Genomic DNA, 20,326 nt, shown 5'->3' with positions numbered 1-20,326 from the left:
CTGGTCTGGAACTCCTGACCTCAAATGATCCACCTTCCTTGGCCTCACAAAGTGCTGGGATTACAGGCATGAGCCACCGCGCCCAGCCTTCCCTTGCACTCTTGACTCAAAAATCATGACATTACCAGTAACACTGAGGTTCCAGGTATGCTCTCTCTGATCACATCCCCAACAGACAGGTATGCTGTGCTGAATTTTGTATTTATTATTCCTTGACTTTCTTTATAATCAAAACATACATTGTATATTTTAAAATATATTTAGCTTTGTATGTGTTTAACTTACATATGTGGAACCATAATATGACTTGCTCTTCTTAAGAAAAATGTTTGCGATTTATTCATGTTGATGTATATAGTTCATTCATGTTCGTGTCTGTGTGTATATATATTAATAATATATGACAGTTTATTTATCCAGTCTGTTGTTGATAGACTTTTGGACTATTTCCAGATTTTGCTGTAACAAACAACACTGCTGGGAGCATCCTTACATGCCTTCTGAAGTCCACGTGCAGGACTTTCTCCAGAATAAAAACCAAGGAGAGGAATAGCTGGTCACAGGGTGTGCCCATCTACAATGTACTAGATAATGCCAGGTTGTCTTCCCAATTTACACTCCCACCAGCGGAGTGTGAACATTTCCATTGCTCCACGTCCTCACCAACACTTGGTGTTGACAATGAACTTTCGCCAACTGGGTGAGAATGAAAACTAGAATCTGTGGTTTTAATTTCCATTTCCCTGCTTACTAATAAAGCTGAGGCTTTTTTTTTTTTTTCCATATTTTTGGCCATTCACCTTCTTGCTTTTGTGACATATCAATCTTTTGCTCACTTTTATTTGGGGTATCTTGTGTTTTTTGTTTGTGGATTTTTAGGAATTCACCATGTGTTTGAGGTATAATTATGTAAGTTACGTAACTCTAAGTTCCCAGTTGTGACTTGCTTTTTCACTTTTTTACTCTTCTGGTATGAGGAGTAGTCCTAAATTTTAATATAGTTTTTTTTTTCTTTCTGAGATAGAGTCTCCCTTTGTTCCCCAGGCTGGAGCTCTGAGGCACGATCTCAGCTCACTACAGCCTTGACCTTCCTGAGCTCAAGCAATCTTCCCACCTCAGGCACTGGAGGAGCTAGGACTATAGACGTGCACCACTGGGCCCACATACAGTTACATTTGGTCAACAGTTTTTCCTTTTTGCTTTTGCTTTTGGTGTCTTATTTAAGAAAGATGGGCTGGGCGCGGTGACTCACGCCTGTAATTCCAGCACTTTGGGAGGCCAACGCAGGTGGATCACCTGAGGTTGGGAGTTTGAGACCAGTCTGACCAACATGGAGAAACCCCGTGTCTACTAAAAATACAAAATTAGCCGAGTGTGGTGGCGCATGCCTGTAATCCCAGCTACTCGGGAGGCTGAGGCAAGAGAATTGCTTGAACCCAGGAGGCAGAGGGTGCAGTGAGCTGAGATCTCACCACTGCACTCCAGCCTGGGCTACAGAGCTAGACTCTCTGTCTCAAAGAAAAGAAAAGAAAAGAAAAGAAAAGAAAAGAGATATGAACTGAGCGTGGTGACTCACACCTGTAATCACAGCACTTTGGGAGACCAAGGCAGATGGATCACAAGGTCAGTATCGGGGAAACCAGCCCCCAATATTTCAACGTAGGTTCTTTTCTTTTCTATTTTCCCTAAGTGTCAGCCGGTCTAAGAAATAAAGAGAGAGGGCCGGGCGCGGTGGCTCAAGCCTGTAATCCCAGCACTTTGGGAGGCCGAGACGGGCGGATCACGAGGTCAGGAGATCGAAACCATCCTGGCTAACACGGTGAAACCCCGTCTCTATTAAGAAATACAAAAAACTAGCCGGGCGAGGTGGCGGGCGCCTGTAGTCCCAGCTACTCGGGAGGCTGAGGCCGGAGAATGGCGTAAACCCGGGAGGCGGAGCTTGCAGTGAGCTGAGATCCGGCCACTGCACTCCAGCCTGGGCGACAGAGTGAGACTCCGTCTCAAAAAAAAAAAAAAAAAGAAATAAAGAGAAGGAATACAAAGAGAGAAATTTTACAGCTGGGCCTCTGCGGGGGACCATCACATAATGGTAGGACCGTGATGGCAACCTTGAGCTGCAAAACCAGCAAGCTTTTATTAGGGATTTAGAAGGGGAGAGAGTGTATGAATAGGGATTGGGTCACAGAGATCACATGCTTCAAAAGGCAATAAAAGATCACAAGGCAAATGGCAGAGCAAGATCACAAGGCCAGGGCAAAATTAGAATTACTGATGAGGTTCCACATCCCGCTGGGCACGCATTGTCATTGATAAACATCTTAACAGGAAACAGGGTTTGACAGCAGACAACCAGTCTGACTAGAATTTGCCAGGCTGGAATTTCCTAATCCTAGCAAGCCTGAGGGCACTGCAGGAGACCAGGGTGTATTTCATCTCTTGTCTTCAACTGCATAAGACAGACAATCCCAGAGTGGCCATTTTAGAGACCTCCCCCTGGGAATGCATTCCTTTCCCAGGGTTATTCTTTTTTTTTTTTTTTTTTTTTTTTTTGAGACGGAGTCTCGCTCTGTTGCCCAGGCTGGAGTGCAGTGGCTGGATCTCAGCTCACTGCAAGCTCTGCCTCCCGGGTTTACGCCATTCTCCTGCCTCAGCCTCCCAAGTAGCTGGGACTACAGGCGCCCGCCACCTCGCCCGCCTAGTTTTTTGTATTTTTTAGTAGAGACGGCGTTTCACCGTGTTAGCCAGGATGGTCTTGATCTCCTGACCTCGTGATCCACCCGTCCCCGCCTCCCAAAGTGCTGGGATTACAGGCTTGAGCCACCGCGCCCGGCCCCCAGGGTTATTCTTTGCTGGGAAAAGAATTCAGTGATATTTCTCCTATTTGCTTTCTGCAAGAAGAGAAATATGACTCTGTTCTGTCCGGCCCCACAGGCAGTCAGACCTTATGGTTATCTCCCTTGTTCCCTGAAAATTGCTGTTATCCTGCTCTTTTTTAGGATGCCCAGATTTCATATTGTTCAAACACACACGTTTTACAAAAAATTTGTGCAGTTAACACAATCATCACAGGGTCCTGAGGTGACACACATCCTCAGCTTACGAAGATGACGGGATTAAGAGATTCAAGTAAAGACAGGCATAGGAAATTATAAGAGTATTGATTGGGGAAGTGATAAATGTCCATTAAATCTTCACAATTTATGTTCTTCTGAGTCCCTCCATTTGAGGTCCCTGACTTCCCGCAACAGATCAGGAGTTCAAGATCAGCCTGATCAATATGGTGAAACCCCGTCTCTACTAAAAATACAAAAATTAGTTGGGCATGGTGGTGGGCACCTGCAGTCCCAGCTGCTTGGGAGGCTGAGGTGGGAGAATTGTTTGAACCCGTGAGGTGGAGGTTGGAGTGAGTTGAGATCGTGCCACTGCACTTCAGCCTGGGCGACAGAAAAACACTCTGTCTGAAAAAAAAAAAAAAAGAAAAAAGAACAAAGTAGAAGCATGTGTCTAACCAGACATCAAGATTCATATTAAAGTTGTAATTAAGACACCATTGAATTGCTGTAAGGGTAAAAGAGCAGTAGAACTGAATAAAGAGCCTAAAAAAACCCACATATGTACAGAAATTTAATATATGATAGAAATGGTATTGACAATAAGTGGGGAAAGGATAGACTCTTAAATAAATGAGACTGGGACAATTGGTAATCCATATAGAAAAAGAGGAACTAAACTCTTATCTCATACCAAACACAAAAAATAATTTCGTATGTATTATGGACTTAAATGCAAATGGAAAACTTTAAGACTTTTAGAAGATATCTTTGGCCGGGCACAGTGGCTCACGCCTGTAATCCCAGCACTTTAGGAGGCCAAGGCCGGCAGATCACCCAAGGTCACGAGTTTGAAAGAGCCCAGAGGATAGTTTTATTTGTATTTGAACTTTATCTAACTGGAAACATACAGTAAATACGTAAATGGGGCCAAGCGTGGTGGCTAATGCCTATAATCCCAACACTTTGGGAAGCCGAGGTGAGCAGATCACCTGAGGTTGGTAGTTCAAGACCAGCCTGACCAGCATGGAGAAACCCCGTCTTTACTAAAAATACAAAATTATCCAGGTGTGGTGGCACACGCCTATAATCCCAGCTACTGGGGAGGTTGAGGCAGGAGAATTGCTTGAACCCAGGAGGCAGAGTTTGCGGTGAGTCAAGATCGTGCTATTGCACTCTAGCCTGGGCAACAAGAGCAGAACTCCATCTCAAAAAACAAAAAACAAAACAAAAAAACCCCCCTAACCTTTAGTGATAGATGTCAGATACTGGTTTCCTTTGATGGGAGGCACTGGCTGAAAGGAAGATAAGGGGTGATGTAATTATTTCATATCTTGCTTTGGGGGGTGGTTACATGGGTATATTTAATTGCTACAATTGATAAAGCTAAATAGTTAGGGCCCCCTTGCATTTTATTTTATATAAGTTTACGTCTTTAAAGGAAAACATATTGTTAATAAAATGAATAGACAGACACACCACGAATTGTGAGATAGTATTTGCAGTGCATATGTGTGACAAAAGACTTGTATCCCGTAGCAAGCCTCCAGCATGCTTGGGTCTGTGGTGACCCTATGCATTCCTTCAGTGCTTGCTAGAACAGTTTTGAAACGGTTTGAGACCTTGCCCTTCTATCCAGAGCAAGGTTATAAAAATTTCAGACAATGACTTGCTCCCTCCTGGATCTGGTGTGCTGGGCCTTGTATAGATCTGCACCATCTAATGTGGCAGCCACTTGGCATACATGATTAAATTAAATTTGGAGTTCTATTACATTTTCACACTAGCCACATTTCAGGTGGCCAGTAGCCACAGGTGGCCAGTGGCTACCATATTGGACTGCACAGATTAGAGGGCATTTCTGTCGCTGTGGAAGTTGTTTTGGACAATTCTGGTGTGAAAGGTGAATGGAATCCTGAGTGTTTGCTATGCTCCAGACTCAGTACAAATTTTATTTTATTACACACTTAAAGCAAAAGCCTTATGAAAGTTGAGGATGAAGCCAAGAGAGGTGGTAAGTGTAGGAGCTGAAACAGTGGAGAGGAATAACAGGGAAGAGTCCTGCCCTGAGAGATTCATGGAACAGGATATTTACAAGGCAAAGCAAAGAGAACCAGAGTCTCAGTTCTGCAGAGGGGCTGAATGCCCCGGGAGCTAGTGGAGGGTGAGGTCAATGTGTACTCATCTTAAAGGAAAAACTCATGGAAGAGGAAGGTGCTAATGTTGTTGAACACCTATTTTGTGCCAACCCTCTTAATTCTTGTTTTAAATCTTTGAGGTATCACCATGAGGTCGTTTTTAAGTTCAGTACAGATGAGAAGCCCAAGGTCAGAATTATGTGTCTAGGGTTGCCCAGCCACAAACCGGCAGATCAGAGTTTGATGCCAGGCCTCTCTAACCCTGCAGCCTGAGTGGAATATAGAAGCTGGTGGGAAGTTTGGGTGGGAAGGAGATGGATGCCTTAAAGTTATTGTCTTGGTGTTAGGTGTGTTAAAGGATTGACTGGGATGGGAAAAGTGTTGCTGGCTTGGGCATAGCACAAGCAGCACAGCTCCTGTGTTCCTTTGGGTGGTGGGGTCACCTCTCTTAAAGGTAGAGGCTTCTAGCTGATTCTGTCTTTTCAGGCCAGGAACAGTTGCTGAACACCCCAGGCCTGCTGAGGTCCCTCCTTGAGTCTCATGTTCAAGCAGTCTTTGTCTATGAAACTGGGAGGCGACCTTGTTAGCTGCCAGTTCCTGACAGCCACCTCTCACCAGTGGCTCCACTCTGTGTCCCTGACTCAGCACATGGCACAAGAGTGCCTGCCATCCCTCAGTGTTTCTACAGCAGCAATCCCGAGATGCCGGAGCTAGAGGGGACCTGACCTGAGAGAAGATACCTTCAGTGACTGCCAGGCTGTTCCTTGGAACCTGTGCAGAGATGAAGGCTGCCTGTGTTAACACACCTAGTGAGGAGTGGAGCTGAATTTGAATGCAAGTCTAGGCAACTTAATTGAGCAAGTTTGAAACCTTGCTTGCTGCCCTTCTGGAAGGAGTCAGGAATTTCCAGTTCTGGGCCTGGGCTGTGGGTCTGACAGACCTCTGGCCCTAGGTTTGGGTGCCAGGTTCTCCACTTCCAGAATGAGAAGCTTTGCTGTGCAGCAGGACCTGGGCCCTTCTGGTATCTCCTGAATGAAAAACAAGGGATATTTAATAAATATGGATTTAAATATTAAAAAAAAGACTTGTATTCTGAGTGTATCAGGAACCACTAACAATTAACAACAACAAAAAAAATCCAATTTAAAATGTACAAGGTATTTGAACAAACAAAAAAGACATAAGAATGGCCAGTAAGCATGTGAAAGGGTGCTCAACATCATTGTTCATTAGGAAAATGCAAATTAAAACTTTGATTTAAAAAAAAGCTTCACCCACTAGAATGGATAAAGTGATAATATCAGATGTTTATAAAGCTATGGAACAACTGGGACTCTCAGTCTTTGCTGGTGAGAGTATAAACAATTATCTCACCTTAGAGAACTGTTTGGTAATTTTCCATAAATTTAAACATACATTCTCCCTATGACTGACCACACAATTCTACTTCTAAATATTTTTCCAAAGATAATGAAGGCATAGATCCACAAAAAGACTTGTGCAAAAAAGTTCATGGCAGCCTTAATCATAATAATTGAAACAACTCAAATGTGCATCAACTAGAGACTGGATAAAGAAATTGTATTATAGTAATGCACTAGAACATGACATAGCTATAAGAAGTTAACAAATGGCAGTAACCCCAGCACTTCGGTAAACCAAGGCAGGATGATCACTTGAGCCCAGGAGTTTGAGTCCAGCATGGGTAACATGGTGAGATCCCATCTCTACAAAAAACAAAAACGTTGGTCAGGCGGTGGCTCACACCTGTAATCCCAGCACTTTGGGAGGCCAAGGTGGGCGGATCACAAGGTCAGGAGATTGAGACCATCCTGGCTAACACGGGGAAATCCTGTCTCTACTAAGCTACTACGGAGGCTGAGACAGGAGAACGGTGTGAACCCAGGAGGCAGAGCTTGCAGTGAGCCGAGATTGCGCCACTGCACTCTGGCCTGGGCGACACAGCCAGACTCCATCTCAAAAAAAAAATTCTTTAAAATGAAGGTAAAATAAAGACATGTATAGGAAAATACAAATGACTGGATTTGTCATCATATAGTCTGCATTAAAGGAAATACTACAGGGTATTTTTTAGACAGAAAAAAATGACCCCAGTGTAAGCTTGGAAATGCAGGGAGGAATAAATAGTAACAAAAGAGTAAAAGTTAACTGTCTAAAACAATAATAATGTTTTAATATATGTATTATTATATGTATTATTATTATATGTTTATTATATTATATGATTAATATATGTAAAATTAAAATACATGACATCATTAGCACATAAATAGGGAAAGAAGCAAATAAGTATTCTAAGGTCTTTTCATTATCTAGAAGGAGTAAAATACCAATTTTATTAAACTCTGGTAAGTCACAGACGCATGTGACAAAAATCTGCAGATAATTGTCAAATATATATCTCTCATAACAAACTGATAAAGGGAAATATTGAATAATAAAAATACTCAACTATTTTTTTTAAAAGGCAGTAACAGAGAAAGGAAAACAGAATACATGGAACAAATAGAAAGTAAATAGCTAGGTGGTAGATTTAAAACCAAACATATAAGTAACTATCACCGCAGCGTCCCCACCTGGCTGAAGTTGATATCTGATGACATGAAGGAGCAGATTTACAAACTGGCCAAAAAGGGCCTGACTCCCTCACAAATCAGTGTGATCCTGAGAGACTCACATGTGTTGCACAAGTATGTTTTGTGACAGGCAATGAAATCTTCTCCGCTCTGTCGCCCAGGCTGGAGTGCAGTGGCCGGATCTCAGCTCACTGCAAGCTCTGCCTCCCGGGTTTACGCCATTCTCCTGCCTCAGCCTCCCGAGTAGCTGGGACCACAGGCGCCCGCCACCACGCCCGGCTAGTTTTTTTTTTTTTTTTTTTTTTTTTTTTTTAGTAGAGACGGGGTTTCACTGTGTTAGCCAGGATGGTCTCGATCTCCTGACCTCGTGATCTGCCCGTCTCGGCCTCCCAAAGTGCTAGGATTACAGGCTTCAGCCACCGCGCCCAGCCCTTAAGAATTCTTAAGTCCAAAGGACTTGCTCTTGATCTCCCTGATGATCTGTACCATTTAATTAAGAAAGCAGTTGCTATTTGAAAGCATCTCGAACAAAACAGAAAGGATAAGGATGCTAAATTATGTCTGATTCTGATAGAGAGCCAGATCACCATTTGGCTAGATATTGTAAGACCAAGTGAATCCTCCCTCCCAATTGGAAATATGAATCATCAACAGCCTCTGTCCTGCTCGCATAAATCTGTCTATGTACTCAAGCAGTAAAATGATTGTTTAACTAAAAACAAATTAATAAATAAAATGCTTCTGAGAAAAAAACAATGGCTGATAGTCAATGATTTAAATTGGAAAATAAACAGAATCTAAAGACATTAGAAGAAAAAAAAGATAGGAACAGACATTAATACCACAGCAAATAAATATACACTAGAGAAAATCACTTCATTGAAAAGACAATTAGATAAATTATTGGTATAAAAAAATTAGAAAAAACACAAGTTACTAAGTTCAAGAATGAAAAGGGGCTAAGGATGATGGCTCGTGCCTATAATCACAGCTACTTGGGAGGCTCAGGCAGAAGGCTCAGACGGGATGATAGCTTGAGGCCAGGAGCTTAAGATCAGCCTAGGCAACATAGTGAAACCCATATCAAAAAGAAATAAGAAAAAAAAAATCTGGGCATGGTAACATATGCCTGTCGTCCCAGCTACTTGGGAGGCTGAGGCAGGAGGATTACTTGAGCCCAGGAGTTTGAGGCTGCAGTAAGCAATGATAGTGCCACTGCACTCTAGCCTCAGTGACAGAGCAGGAAGTGGGGGAAGAACTTCGCTAGAATCTTATCAACTTTTACAAAATAGTAAGAGGGTGTTATAAACTATATACTGATAAATTTTCAATTTTAAGTGAAATGTCTGTAGATTATACATTTACATCTCTCATTTATTCCTGATATTGTTAAACTGTGTTTCTGTATTTCTTGACCAGTTTAGTAAGTTTATCTTTTTTTTTTTTTTTTTTCTTGTGATGGAGTTTCCCTCTGTCGCCCAGGCTGGAGTGCAACGGTGCAATCTTGGCTCACTGCAACCTCCGCCTCCCGGATTCAAGTGATTCTCCTGCCTCAGCCTCCCGAGTAGCTGGGACTACAGGCATGTGCCACCATGCCCGGCTAATTTTGGATTTTTTTTTTTTTCAGTAGAGACGGGGTTTCTTCATGTCGGTCAGGTTGATCTCAAACTCCCGACCTCAGGTGATCTGCCTGCTTCAGCCTCCCAAAGTGCTGGGATTACAGGCTTGGGAGCCACTGTGCCCAGCCCCTAAGTTTATCATTTTTTTTCATTCTTTCCAATCATCCAACTTTTTGGTTGTGTTGATTTTACTCTAGTTATTGTTTTCTATTTCACTGAATTCTTTCCTTTATTCTTTCTTTCTTTCTTTCTATTTACTATAGGTTTCATTTGTTCTTTTCTAGACTTTTTTTAAAAAAAAAACATTTTAAAGTTAAAGATTAGGTCATTAAATTTAGATCTTTCTTCTTTTCTTTTCTTTTTTTTTTTTTTTTTTAAGACGGAGTCTCCCTCTGCCACCCGGGCTGGAGTGCAATGGCGTGATCTCGGCTCACTGCAATCTCTGCCTCCTGGGTTCAAGCAATTCTCCTGCCTCAGCCTCCTGAGTAGCAGAGACTACAGGCGCATGCCACGACGCCTAGCTAATTTTTTTGTATTTTCAGTACAGATGGGGTTTCACCGTGTTAGCCAGGATGGTCTCGATCTCCTGACTTCATGATCCACCCTCTTTGGCCTCCCAAAATGCTCGGATTACAGGTGTGAGCCATCACACCCGGCCCTGATCTTTCTTCTTTTCTAATATAAGCATTCAAAGCCATACATTTCTCAAAGCACTGCTTTGGCTGCATTCTAAAAATTTTGAGATGTTGTGCTTTCATTATCATTCAGTTCAAAATATTTGCTAATATTCCTGGTGTTTTTTCTGTAATGCATAGATTATTTAGAATTGATTGTTTAGTTTCCAAATATTTGGGGATTTTCTAAACATTGTATTGTTATTAATTCTAATTTGATGCCATTGTGGTCACAAAACATATTCTATATGATTTCAATCCTCATATATTTATTGAGACTTGTTTTATGGCTCAGAATATGGTCTATCTTAGTAATTGTAACATTTGCACTTGGAAAAAATGTGTATTGTGCCATTGTTGGGTATCATGTTCTATAAATGCCAGTTAATCAAAGTTGGTTGAAAGTATTGTTCAGCTCATCTATGTTTTTTTGTTTTGTTTTGTTTTTGTTTTTGTTTTTTGAGACAGTCTCACTCTGTTCCAAAGGCTGGAGTGTAGTCACACAATCTCAGCTCACCTCTGCCTCTCGGGTTCAAGTGATTCTTGTACCTCAGCCTCCTGAGTAGCTGGGATTACAGATGCATGCCACCACACCCTGATAATATTTTGTATTTTTAGTAAAAACAGGGCTTCACTGTGTTGGCCAGGCTGGTCTCGAACTCCTGGTCTCAAGTGATCCATTCATTTGGCCTCCCAAAGTGCTAGGATTAATAGGCATGAGCCACTGCACCCAGCCAGATAACCTATGTCTTTTTATTTTTTAGATGGAGTCTCACTCTGTCACTCAGGCTGGAGTACAATGGCGCAATCTTGGCTCACTGCAACCTCTGCCTCCCAAGTTCAAGTGATCCTCCTGCTTCAGATTCCCAAGTAGCTGGGACTACAGGCACATGCCACCACAGCCGGCTGATTTTTGTATTTTTTAGTAGAGATGGGGTTTCACCATGTTGGCCAGGCTGGTCTCGAATTCTTGATCTCAGGTGATCTGCCCACCTCGGCCTCCCAAAGTGCTGGGATTACAGGCATGAGCCACTGCACCCAGTCACCTATGTCTTTACTAATTTTCTGTTTACTTGTTCTATCAGTTATTGAGAGAAGAGTATTGAAATCTCAACTATATTTGTGGATTGTCTATCAGTAGTTGCTTTACATATTTTAAAGCTCTGGTATTAAATGCATACACATTTAAAACTGTTATATTTTCTTAGTGCACTGACCCTTTTATCATGAAATTTCTCTTTATCCCTGGTATACCTCATTTAAAAATCTACTTCATCTAAGAATGTAGTCACTCTAGCTCTCTTATTATCACTGTTGGCATCCTTTTTCTATCCTTTTAACCTGTGTATTCATATTTATAGTGTGTTTCTTACAGCATATAGTTGGATATTGCTTTTTTTTTCCCCAGTTAGACAATCTTTGTCCTTGTCATTGGAGTATTTGAACCATTTATATTTAATGTAATTATCTATGTAGTTAGGATATAGCATCTGTTTTCTCTTCCCTTTCATGTGCTGCTTCCCTATGGATAGAGTACCATTCTGTCTCTACTGTTGGTTCATTAGCTATACCCCTTTTGCTTTATGTCTTTTGTTTTGTTTTGTTTTGTTTTGTTTTGTTTTTTGACAGAGTCTTCCTCTGTTGCCCCGGCTAGAGTACAGTGGCATGATCTCTGCTCACTGCAACCTCCACCTCCCGGGTTCAAGTGATTCTTGTGTCTCAGCCTCCCAGGTAGCTGGGACTACAGGTGTGTCCCACCATGCCCAGCCAACTTTTGTATTTTTAGTAGAGAAGGGGTTTTGCCATGTTGGCCAGGCTGATCTCAAATTCCTGGACTCAAGCAATTCCCTGCCTCAACCTCCCAAAGTGCTGGGATTACAGGTGTGAGCCACCACGCCCAGCCCCATGTGGATTTTTTTTTTAATATTCCATTTATTTTCTCATTATGTTAATGTTGTCCTTTAAATCCTGTTCTAAAGTTGTTGTAAAGCCCTTGCCTGCTAATTCCATTATCATTTCTTTATCTCCTTCTATTGAATCATTTAAAATTGTCATTGTAGGTCACATATTTTCTGGGTTGTTTTATTTTAATTTAATTTAATTTATTTATTTTGAGATATAGTTTCACTCTGTTGCCCAGGCTGGAGTGCAGTGGAGCAGTCTTGGCTCACTGCAACCTCTGCCTCCCAGGTTTAATCCTCCCATCTCAGCCTCTTGAGTAGCTGGTACTACAGGCGTGCACCACGTGCCCAGCTAATTTTTGTATTTCTTATAGAGACAGGGTTTCACCATGTTGCCCACGTTGGTCAAACGATCTGCATGCCTCAGCCTCCCAAAGTGCTGGAATTATAGGAGTGACCCACTGCATCCGGCTGCTGGATTGTTTTCAAGTCTACAATTTTTTTTTTTTTTTTTTTGAGATGGAGTCTCGCCCTGGTTGCCCAGGCTGGAGGCAATGGCGTGATCTTGGCTCATTGCAACCTCCACCTCCCGGGTTCAAGCAATTCTCCTGCCTCAGCCTCCCAAGTAGCTGGGATTACAGGTGCCTGCCACCATGCCCAACTAATTTTTGTATTTTCAGTAGAGATGGGGTTTCACTATGTTGGCCAGGTTGATCTTGAACTCCTGACCTCAGGTGATCCACCCACCTCGACCTCCCAAAATACTGGGATTACAGACGTGAGCCACCGTGCCCGGCTTTTTTGTTTGTTTGTTTTTTGTTTTGTTTGTTTGTTTTTGTATATGGAGCCTTGCTCTGTTGCACAGCCTGGAGTGCAGTGGTGCAATCTCAGTTCACTGTAACCTCCGCCGCCCTGGTTCAAGCGATTCTCCTACCTCAGCCTCCCAAGTAGCTGGGATTACAGATGCCTACCAATATGCCTGGCTAATTTTTATATTTTTAGTAGAGACAGGGTTTCGCCATATTGGCCAGGCTGGTCTCAAATTCCTGACCTCAAGTGATCCGCCTGCCTCAGCCTCCCAAAGTGCTGGGATTATAGGCATAAGCCACCACATCCAGCCAATTATAGTAATTTTTTCATTGGGTGGCAGGCTTATAACACTTACATGATTGTTAGAATTTTTTAAATTTCCTTTAAAGAAGTTAGAATTTGTTTTGACAGGCCATTGAGTTACTTGCAGATCACCTTGGTCCCTAAGAGTCTTTTTTTTTTTTTTTTGAGACAGAGTCTCACTCTGTTGCCCAGGCTGGAGTGCAGAGGCACAATCTCAGCTCACTGCAACCTCTGCCTCCCAGGTTCAAGCAATTCTCCTGCCTCAGCCTCTTGAGTAGCTGGGACTACAGGCACACGCCACCAAGCCCAGCTAATTTTTGTATTTTTAGTAGAGATAGGGTTTCACTATGTTGGCCAGGCTGGTCTTGAACTCCTGACCTCGTGATCCACCTGCCTCAGCCTCCCAAACTGCTGGGATTACAGGCATGAGCCACCGTGCCTGGCCAAGAGTCTTGTTTTTAAGCTGTGTAAGAGCATATCTAAAAGGCCTTTTATTGTAAGATAGTTTAGCCCTACTACAAAGATATGATATGGGGTCTCTACTAAATGCCCTGGCTGTTCAAAAATATCTCTACACATTAGATGGCAGAAACTGGAGTTGCTCCTAGCCCTGTGGGATCTCTGACAATTATTTTACTTATAGATCCCTGGGAGATATTCTTTGACTGGCCTTGTAAATTTCAACCTATATATGGCTCATCAGTTTGAGTACTCCAAAAAACAGATACCAAGAAGGGGGTTCTAAGACATTATAATGTTGTAGGGGAAAATGGGAAGGGAGCCAGGGGAAGCTAAGAGAATCATATAATTGCAATGCAGGTTTGACCCTTTTTGAAAGAGAAAAGAAAGGAAAGTTGAGTGGAAGACACTTAGACTGCACTGCAGTTCTAAGGAAGTTTGGAAATCTGATGGGGAATCCTTAAGCCAAAGTCTCCCATCGGAGGCATTCTCCTTTTCTCAGCAATAGGCCTACCTTCATATGCCTGAAAGTCATTAGATGGGAGTTAACACATGGGAAACATGGCCTTACTGCAAATGTGGAGATGGATTTCAGAGTGCAGCAGCTGGGCCCATTAGTCAAGTATGTTCTTAACAGTCAGATATATTAGAGACACATTTTTTTAGGCGACCAAATATTCATGCCTTCCATTAAACAGATATACATCTCCTCAAAATTTGGAGACAGGCTCCTCCATGATGCCTATTATCCTTTCTTCCTGGGGGGAAACTAAGAATAGAGAGAATGATGAGACAAACTACAGTCCTCATCACTGCAGTTGATCTAAGCACTGCACTTGGTCTTCACCCTCTCCTTCCTCCAATGATTCATTCTGAATTGCCTCACTCATAGCCATCATTTCAGCAGGTCTTGGTGCCTTACCTAGTGGTGTGATCCAAACCTCCATTCCTGGGAAACCTGAACTCTTAGTAATCATACCCTTTTCAGTCTCAGGTTGCTACATGTGTTCATTCACAGTTACAGTGGTTCAAGGGAATAACAGGAGACACTCAAATGGATAATGGGTTGGACACATTTGCCATCCTTCCCCCTTCATGTAACAGTGGTCCTACTTCCTCCTGCTGATCAAGGCCAATTACCCCTCCCAGTATGGTGACTTCTTTTCTTGCCTGCTACACCCCGGACACAAAGAATTCAAAATGCCATTGTGGAAATTGTAACTTTACGTTAAATGGAACTCTTGCTGTGTGTGACCTCTAGCAAGATTGTGCCCCTTTTGGAAACCAAGAACTCCAATTCTGTCAAAGTCCAGGGTTGTAAGGATGAGAAGTACAAAATCTCCCAGGTGGGACATGAATTCCCATTTTGGGAGTGATAATAAGAGGAGCCACTCCTGCTTCCATGCCCTGACTCCCAGACCCATGTGTTTTTCCCCCTGAGGATATGATATCCTATAAAAGTCTCTGCATATATATCCTGCATCCGGAAGATTGGCACATTATCTTTTCAGAATATTTCCTCTGAGCTAGCACTTCATCTGTACTTACAAAGGCTGGTCCAGTGTTCTATAAGGCTGGCTGCTTTAGGATGGTACATGTGATATTCCCAGTGAATCCCATGGTCATGAAACTACTCCACACCCTCTTCACTGTAAAGTGGTTGGATGCTATGTTGTGTGGAATTCCATGCCTATGAATTATTCTGTAAGCCCCAGAGAAGCTGATAATCTTTAGACAGGAAGTATAAGACCATACTCAGAATAAGTATCTATACCTGGTGAAGATAAAACTCTTGCTCTTTTGGGTTGGAAGAAGCCTGATATACTTGACTTGGCACCAACTAGCTGATTGGTCTCTTCAGAGAACAGTGCTATGTCTGGGGTTCAACATTAGTCTCTCTTGCTGTAGTTTTCAGTGTCCAAATCTTCAATCTTATTTCACCAGTCCTTGGTGAATGATGTGTCCTCTGGGTCCTCCCATGATTCTCTGGTTAGACTTCTGGTCTTACATTACACATCTATTCCAGCATGCCTACTTCCCTCAGCCTCTTCATCCTTTCCTGTGCCATCTGTAAGGGCAACTCAGGCATTTCCACTTCCCTGAGTGTTAGCCACAGCATTTTCCAAGCTTCTAAAATCCACCTCAGCAGTGAATTTGCCTTATCCCCTACGGTTCTTGCAAGGGTGTTAAATCCCATGTCCTGAGATAGTACTCCCAAGTAGAAGAATTCTTGCTTATCTATGCTTACATTCTAGTCCCCTTGATCAAACACCCTAAAATCTAAAAACACCTAAAAATCTAATTCCAAGGATACATTCCTGCCTCCTGCTAGTATGCTAGCTAATTCTTGCAATTCTTTTGATATAAGTCTCTTTTCTTCCTTTATCAGGCCCAGCATGTTTTCAACAAAGTTATGCTGAAATTTAACCTAAGTTATTGATTTGGCAGCAAAACGTCGGAGTGCTACTGAGATGAGCACCTGCGGCATCATACAGCAAAATATAAGTGTTAGTTCTTACAAGGGAAAAATGAGCCATCTCTGCAAGCCCAGACAGTTCAAGGGCTGCAGTGCCAGCATTCTTAGGGGCATTCAACCTGATGTCCCCATTCCATGTTTCAGGGTCCCAGGTTATCCCCACTAGGTCCTGACCTTTGTATAATAGGCCTGCTGGGCATTCAAATGTGTCATGTCTCTGAAGTTCTGCAACTCTAACAATTAGATCTTCATCCTACTGCTCACATGTGTCTGCTCTTCCACTGCAGTACATAAGGAGCTCTTTGTAAGATGATAACACGAAACCATCTGGCTTAGCCATTAATTGCTCAAGAGCTTTCAGTTTCTGATTATTCCACTGCAAGGCATCAATACAACTCAGCAGTAACCAATTCACTCACATTTGGAGGTAATCTCCTTCCTCCCCCAAAATCTTTCTCTGCCTGCATCAGCACACCTTACACAGAATTTCCCTCTACCACATCATTTTCCAAGTCACCACTGAAATCTTTAGTTGCTGAGCTCCGGTTTATGCTAGTGTCTATCCATGTCCCACATACCAGTCAGAATGATGTTCTCTTTGCCTGCCAGGAGGTGAGTGAGCCAGTCCCAGATCCCATCTTACTGCCTATTTTCTTGGACCACTCTTGGTACCACTTGTGTTAGCTCAAGTCCCCTGAGAAACAGATGGCAAGAGATTAGATATGCAAGAGATTTACTGGGAGAAATACCTGTGAGAAAACTGGGAAAGGAGCCAGGGGAATCTAGGAAAGGCATCAGACTGTAATGTATGTCTGACCTTTGTGAAGGAAAGAAAAGAAAGGTTGAGTGGAAGCAACTTACACTGCAGTGCAATTCTAAGGAAGTTTGGCAATGCCAGTGAAGAATCTTTCAGCCAAAATTTTGAGTTTCACACCTTCCAAGAATGGGCCTTCCTCAGTATCTCTGTGCCTAGTCACTGACTGTAAGCAGCAGCCATAGGAAGATTCCTTAGTATGAACATGGTGATGAATTTCAAAATGCAGCAACTGGGCCGATAGGTCAAAATTACATTCCCTGCAGTTGAAGGTCTGAGAGGTCTATTTTCATGGCTGCCACAATTGCACAGATTAATAGTCAACCAAAGACTGGAGGGTAACCCATGCAGACTTTTGAGCACCTTCTCTATATGTAGAGCTTTTCTCTTCTCTAGTACTCTGCCTTGCAAATTCTAGCCACCTTGGCCTCCCCAAGCTTCTATCCCTACTTCATCAACTCAGCAAAGCTGCCAGGCTCTCCTTGGGTTATGCCATCCTGTGCTGTGGTCCAGAAATTGCCTTTAAGCAAAAAGCCTATGTAATCATAGTGCTTACCTCATTCATTTTCCATCTGTAAGGGACTATGGTCCTGGGCTGGCTGTTGCCCAATGTCTAAGGCATTGTTTCAGATACTTTTTTCCATTATCCTAGCTTTTACAAAGGAAGAGCATCATGCCAGTTGCTCCATCATGGACAGAAGTCAAAGCTCCTCAGTTTTCTCTGGTGTGTGTTTGTTTTAAATTTCATTATTTTTTACTTTTATCTATTTATTTCTCTCTGGGTTTAATTTGCTGTTCTTTTACTCACTTCTTGAAATACAAGCTTGGATCACTGACATTAACCTTCCTTCTTTTCTAGCATATGCACTTAAAGCTACACATTTCCATCGAACCACTGTTTTAACTATATCTCAGAAGTTTTGATATGTCATATTTTCATTATCATTCAGTTTCACATACTTTCTAATTTCTATTGTGATCTCTTTTTTGATTAATGGATTACTTAGAAGTGTACTGCTTAATTTCCATTTTCTAATTAGTTTTCATAATTCATTTCTACCTTAAGACTATTGTGGTCAGAGAGTACATTCCGAGTGCTTCCAATCTTCTGAAACTTTGTTGAAGCTGGCTTTACTGTCAAATTTGATAAATTCACCTGTATACTAAAAACAATGTATATTCTAGCTGGGCATTTTGCCTCATGCCTGTAATCCCAGCACTTTGAGAGGCTGTAACGAGAGGATCACTTGAGGCGAGGAGTTCAAGACCAGCCTGGGCAACATAATAAGACCCTGTCTCTACAAAAAATTTTTAAAAAAATAACTGGGCACTGGTGGTGTGTGCCTGTAGTCCTAACTAGTTGGGAGGCTGAAGTAGGAGAATTGCTTGAGCCCAGGAATTCAAGGCTACAGTGAGGTATGATCATGCCATTGCACTCCAATCTGGGCATCAGAGTAAGACCCTGTCTCTATAAAAAAATTTTTAAGGCCGGGCGTGGTGGCTCATGCCTGTAATCCCAGCACTTTGGGAGGCCAGGGTGGGTGGATCATGTGAGGTCAGGAGTTTGAGACCAACCTGGCCAACATGGTGAAACCCTGTCTCTACTAAAAATACAAAAATTATCCAGGCATAGTGGTGCATGCCTGTAACCCCAGCTACTCAGGAGACTGAGGCAGGAGAATCACTTGAACCTGGGAGGTGGAGGTTGCAGTGAGCCGAGGTCATGCCATTGCACTCCAGCCTGGGCAATAATAATAAAACTCCATCTCAAAAAAATATATTTTTAATATATAGTCTTTTTTGTTTGTTTGTTTGTTTTTGAGACAGAGTCTCGCTCTGTCGCCCAGGCTGGAGTGCAGTGGTGCAATCTTGGCTCACTGCAAGCTCCACCTCCCCAGTTCACGCCATTCTCCTGCCTCAGCCTCCCGTGTAGCTGGGACTACAGGCACCCGCCACCATACCCAGCTAATTTTTTGTATTTTTAGTAGAGATGGGGTTTCACCATGTTAGCCAGGATGGTCTCGATCTCCTGACCTCGTGATCTGCCCGCCTCGGCCTCCCAAAGTGCTGGGATTGCAGGTGTGAGCCACCGTGCCCGGCCCTAATATGTAGTCTTATCCTCACTGTAGTGTTCTATTATGTCAACAGACTCAAGTTTATTGTGTTATTTTGATTTTTACGTCATTACTGATTTATCATGTGCTTGTTTTATCAACTATTGAAAGGTGTGTTAAATCCACCTTATTAATGTTGATTTGTCTATATTCTCCTCTTAATTCTGTCCATTTTTGCCTTATATATTTTGAAACTATATTATTCAGTGCATATATATTTAGAATTGTTATATCTTCTTATGAATTGGACTCTATCATTAGAAAATGCCCCTTTCTATCTCGTTATTCTTCTTGCCTTAAGAGCTATTCTCTCTCATAATAACAGAGCAACACCAGCTTGAGTGCAATGATGCGATCTCAGCTCACTGCAGCCTCTGCCCCTGGGTTCAAGTGATTCTCACACCTCAGCCTCCCGAGTAGCTGGGATTACAGGCAGGCATCACCACATCCAGCTAATTTTTGTATTTTTAGTAGAGATGGGGTTTCACCATGTTGGCCAGGCTGGTCTCCAACTCCCTATCTCAGGTGATCTCCCCACCTTGGCCTCCTAAGATGCTGGGATTACAGGTGTGAGTATCACACCCAGCTCCAGCTTTCCTTTAATTATTGTTTGCACACTATATTTTTCCAACTTTTACTTTCAGCATTTCAGTGTCTTATACTTAAGATATTTTTTATATGCAGCATATAGCTGTCTTTTTTTTTTTTTAAACTTTTCTTTTTAGATTGGAGTCTTACTATTTGGCCAGGCTGGCCTTGACTCCTGGCCTCAAGCAATCCTCCTGCCTCAGTCTTCTGAGTAGCTGGAATTATAGGCATATGCCACCAGACCCAGGTTATAGTTAGATAATTTTTAATCCAATCTGATAATATTCATCTTCTGTTCGGAGTATTTATTCTATTTGTTTTAATGTAATTACTAATATAGTTGGAATTGTATCTACCATCTTTGACTTGAGTTTAATACAAATTACTATTTTAATATTTCCTTGATAATGCTAAAATCTTAGAACACTTTATTTACCCTCTCCTTCTTGCTTTATTGGAGTCATGAGTTTTAATTCTACATATATTTTAAGCCCTCATATTACTATGATTGATCTTTACAGTAAATATTTATTTATATTTACTCACACATTTCCCCCTTTTGTTGTTCTTCATTCCCTTCAAATTTCCTGTTTCCATTTGGGACTATTTTCCTTCTGCCTTAAGAACTCTCCTCAGGCCAGGCACAATAGCTCACACCTGTAATCCCAGCACTTTGGAAGGCTAAGTTGGGAGGATCACTTGAGGTCAGGGGTTCAAGACCAGCCTGGTCAACATTGTGAAACCCCGTTTCTACCAAAAAGAAGAAAACAAAATAGCTGGGCG

General features: G+C 42.3%; 1 protein-coding gene and 1 non-coding gene across 23 annotated transcripts in view; one reads left to right on the top strand and one right to left on the bottom strand.

The window, feature by feature from the left end:
• Window positions 1–20,326, bottom strand: part of LOC105467141 (cyclin dependent kinase like 3) — a 151,394-nt gene that overhangs the window by 26,320 nt on the left and 104,748 nt on the right. For 18 of the 22 annotated variants that reach the window (XM_071098455.1, XM_071098454.1, XM_071098444.1 and 15 more), the window contains one exon: window positions 6,059–6,216. The exons of 3 other annotated variants lie outside the window; for them this stretch is intronic. In XM_071098455.1, the coding sequence (XP_070954556.1) occupies window positions 6,085–6,216 (132 nt within the window). In that variant the 3' untranslated portion in view covers window positions 6,059–6,084. Of the gene's footprint in view, window positions 1–6,058; window positions 6,217–16,605; window positions 16,722–20,326 lie in introns of all 22 variants that reach the window. One more of the 22 variants, XR_011624670.1, reaches the window with a different exon arrangement.
• On the top strand, window positions 4,587–4,717 carry LOC112424142 (small nucleolar RNA SNORA9). The gene has a single exon (XR_003014813.1). It is a non-coding gene; the product is annotated as a small nucleolar RNA SNORA9 (small nucleolar RNA).

Source organism: Macaca nemestrina, chromosome 6 (assembly GCF_043159975.1).
Source record: "Macaca nemestrina isolate mMacNem1 chromosome 6, mMacNem.hap1, whole genome shotgun sequence".
NCBI lineage: Eukaryota > Metazoa > Chordata > Mammalia > Primates > Cercopithecidae > Macaca > Macaca nemestrina.
This window is presented reverse-complemented; position numbering and strand designations above follow the sequence as displayed.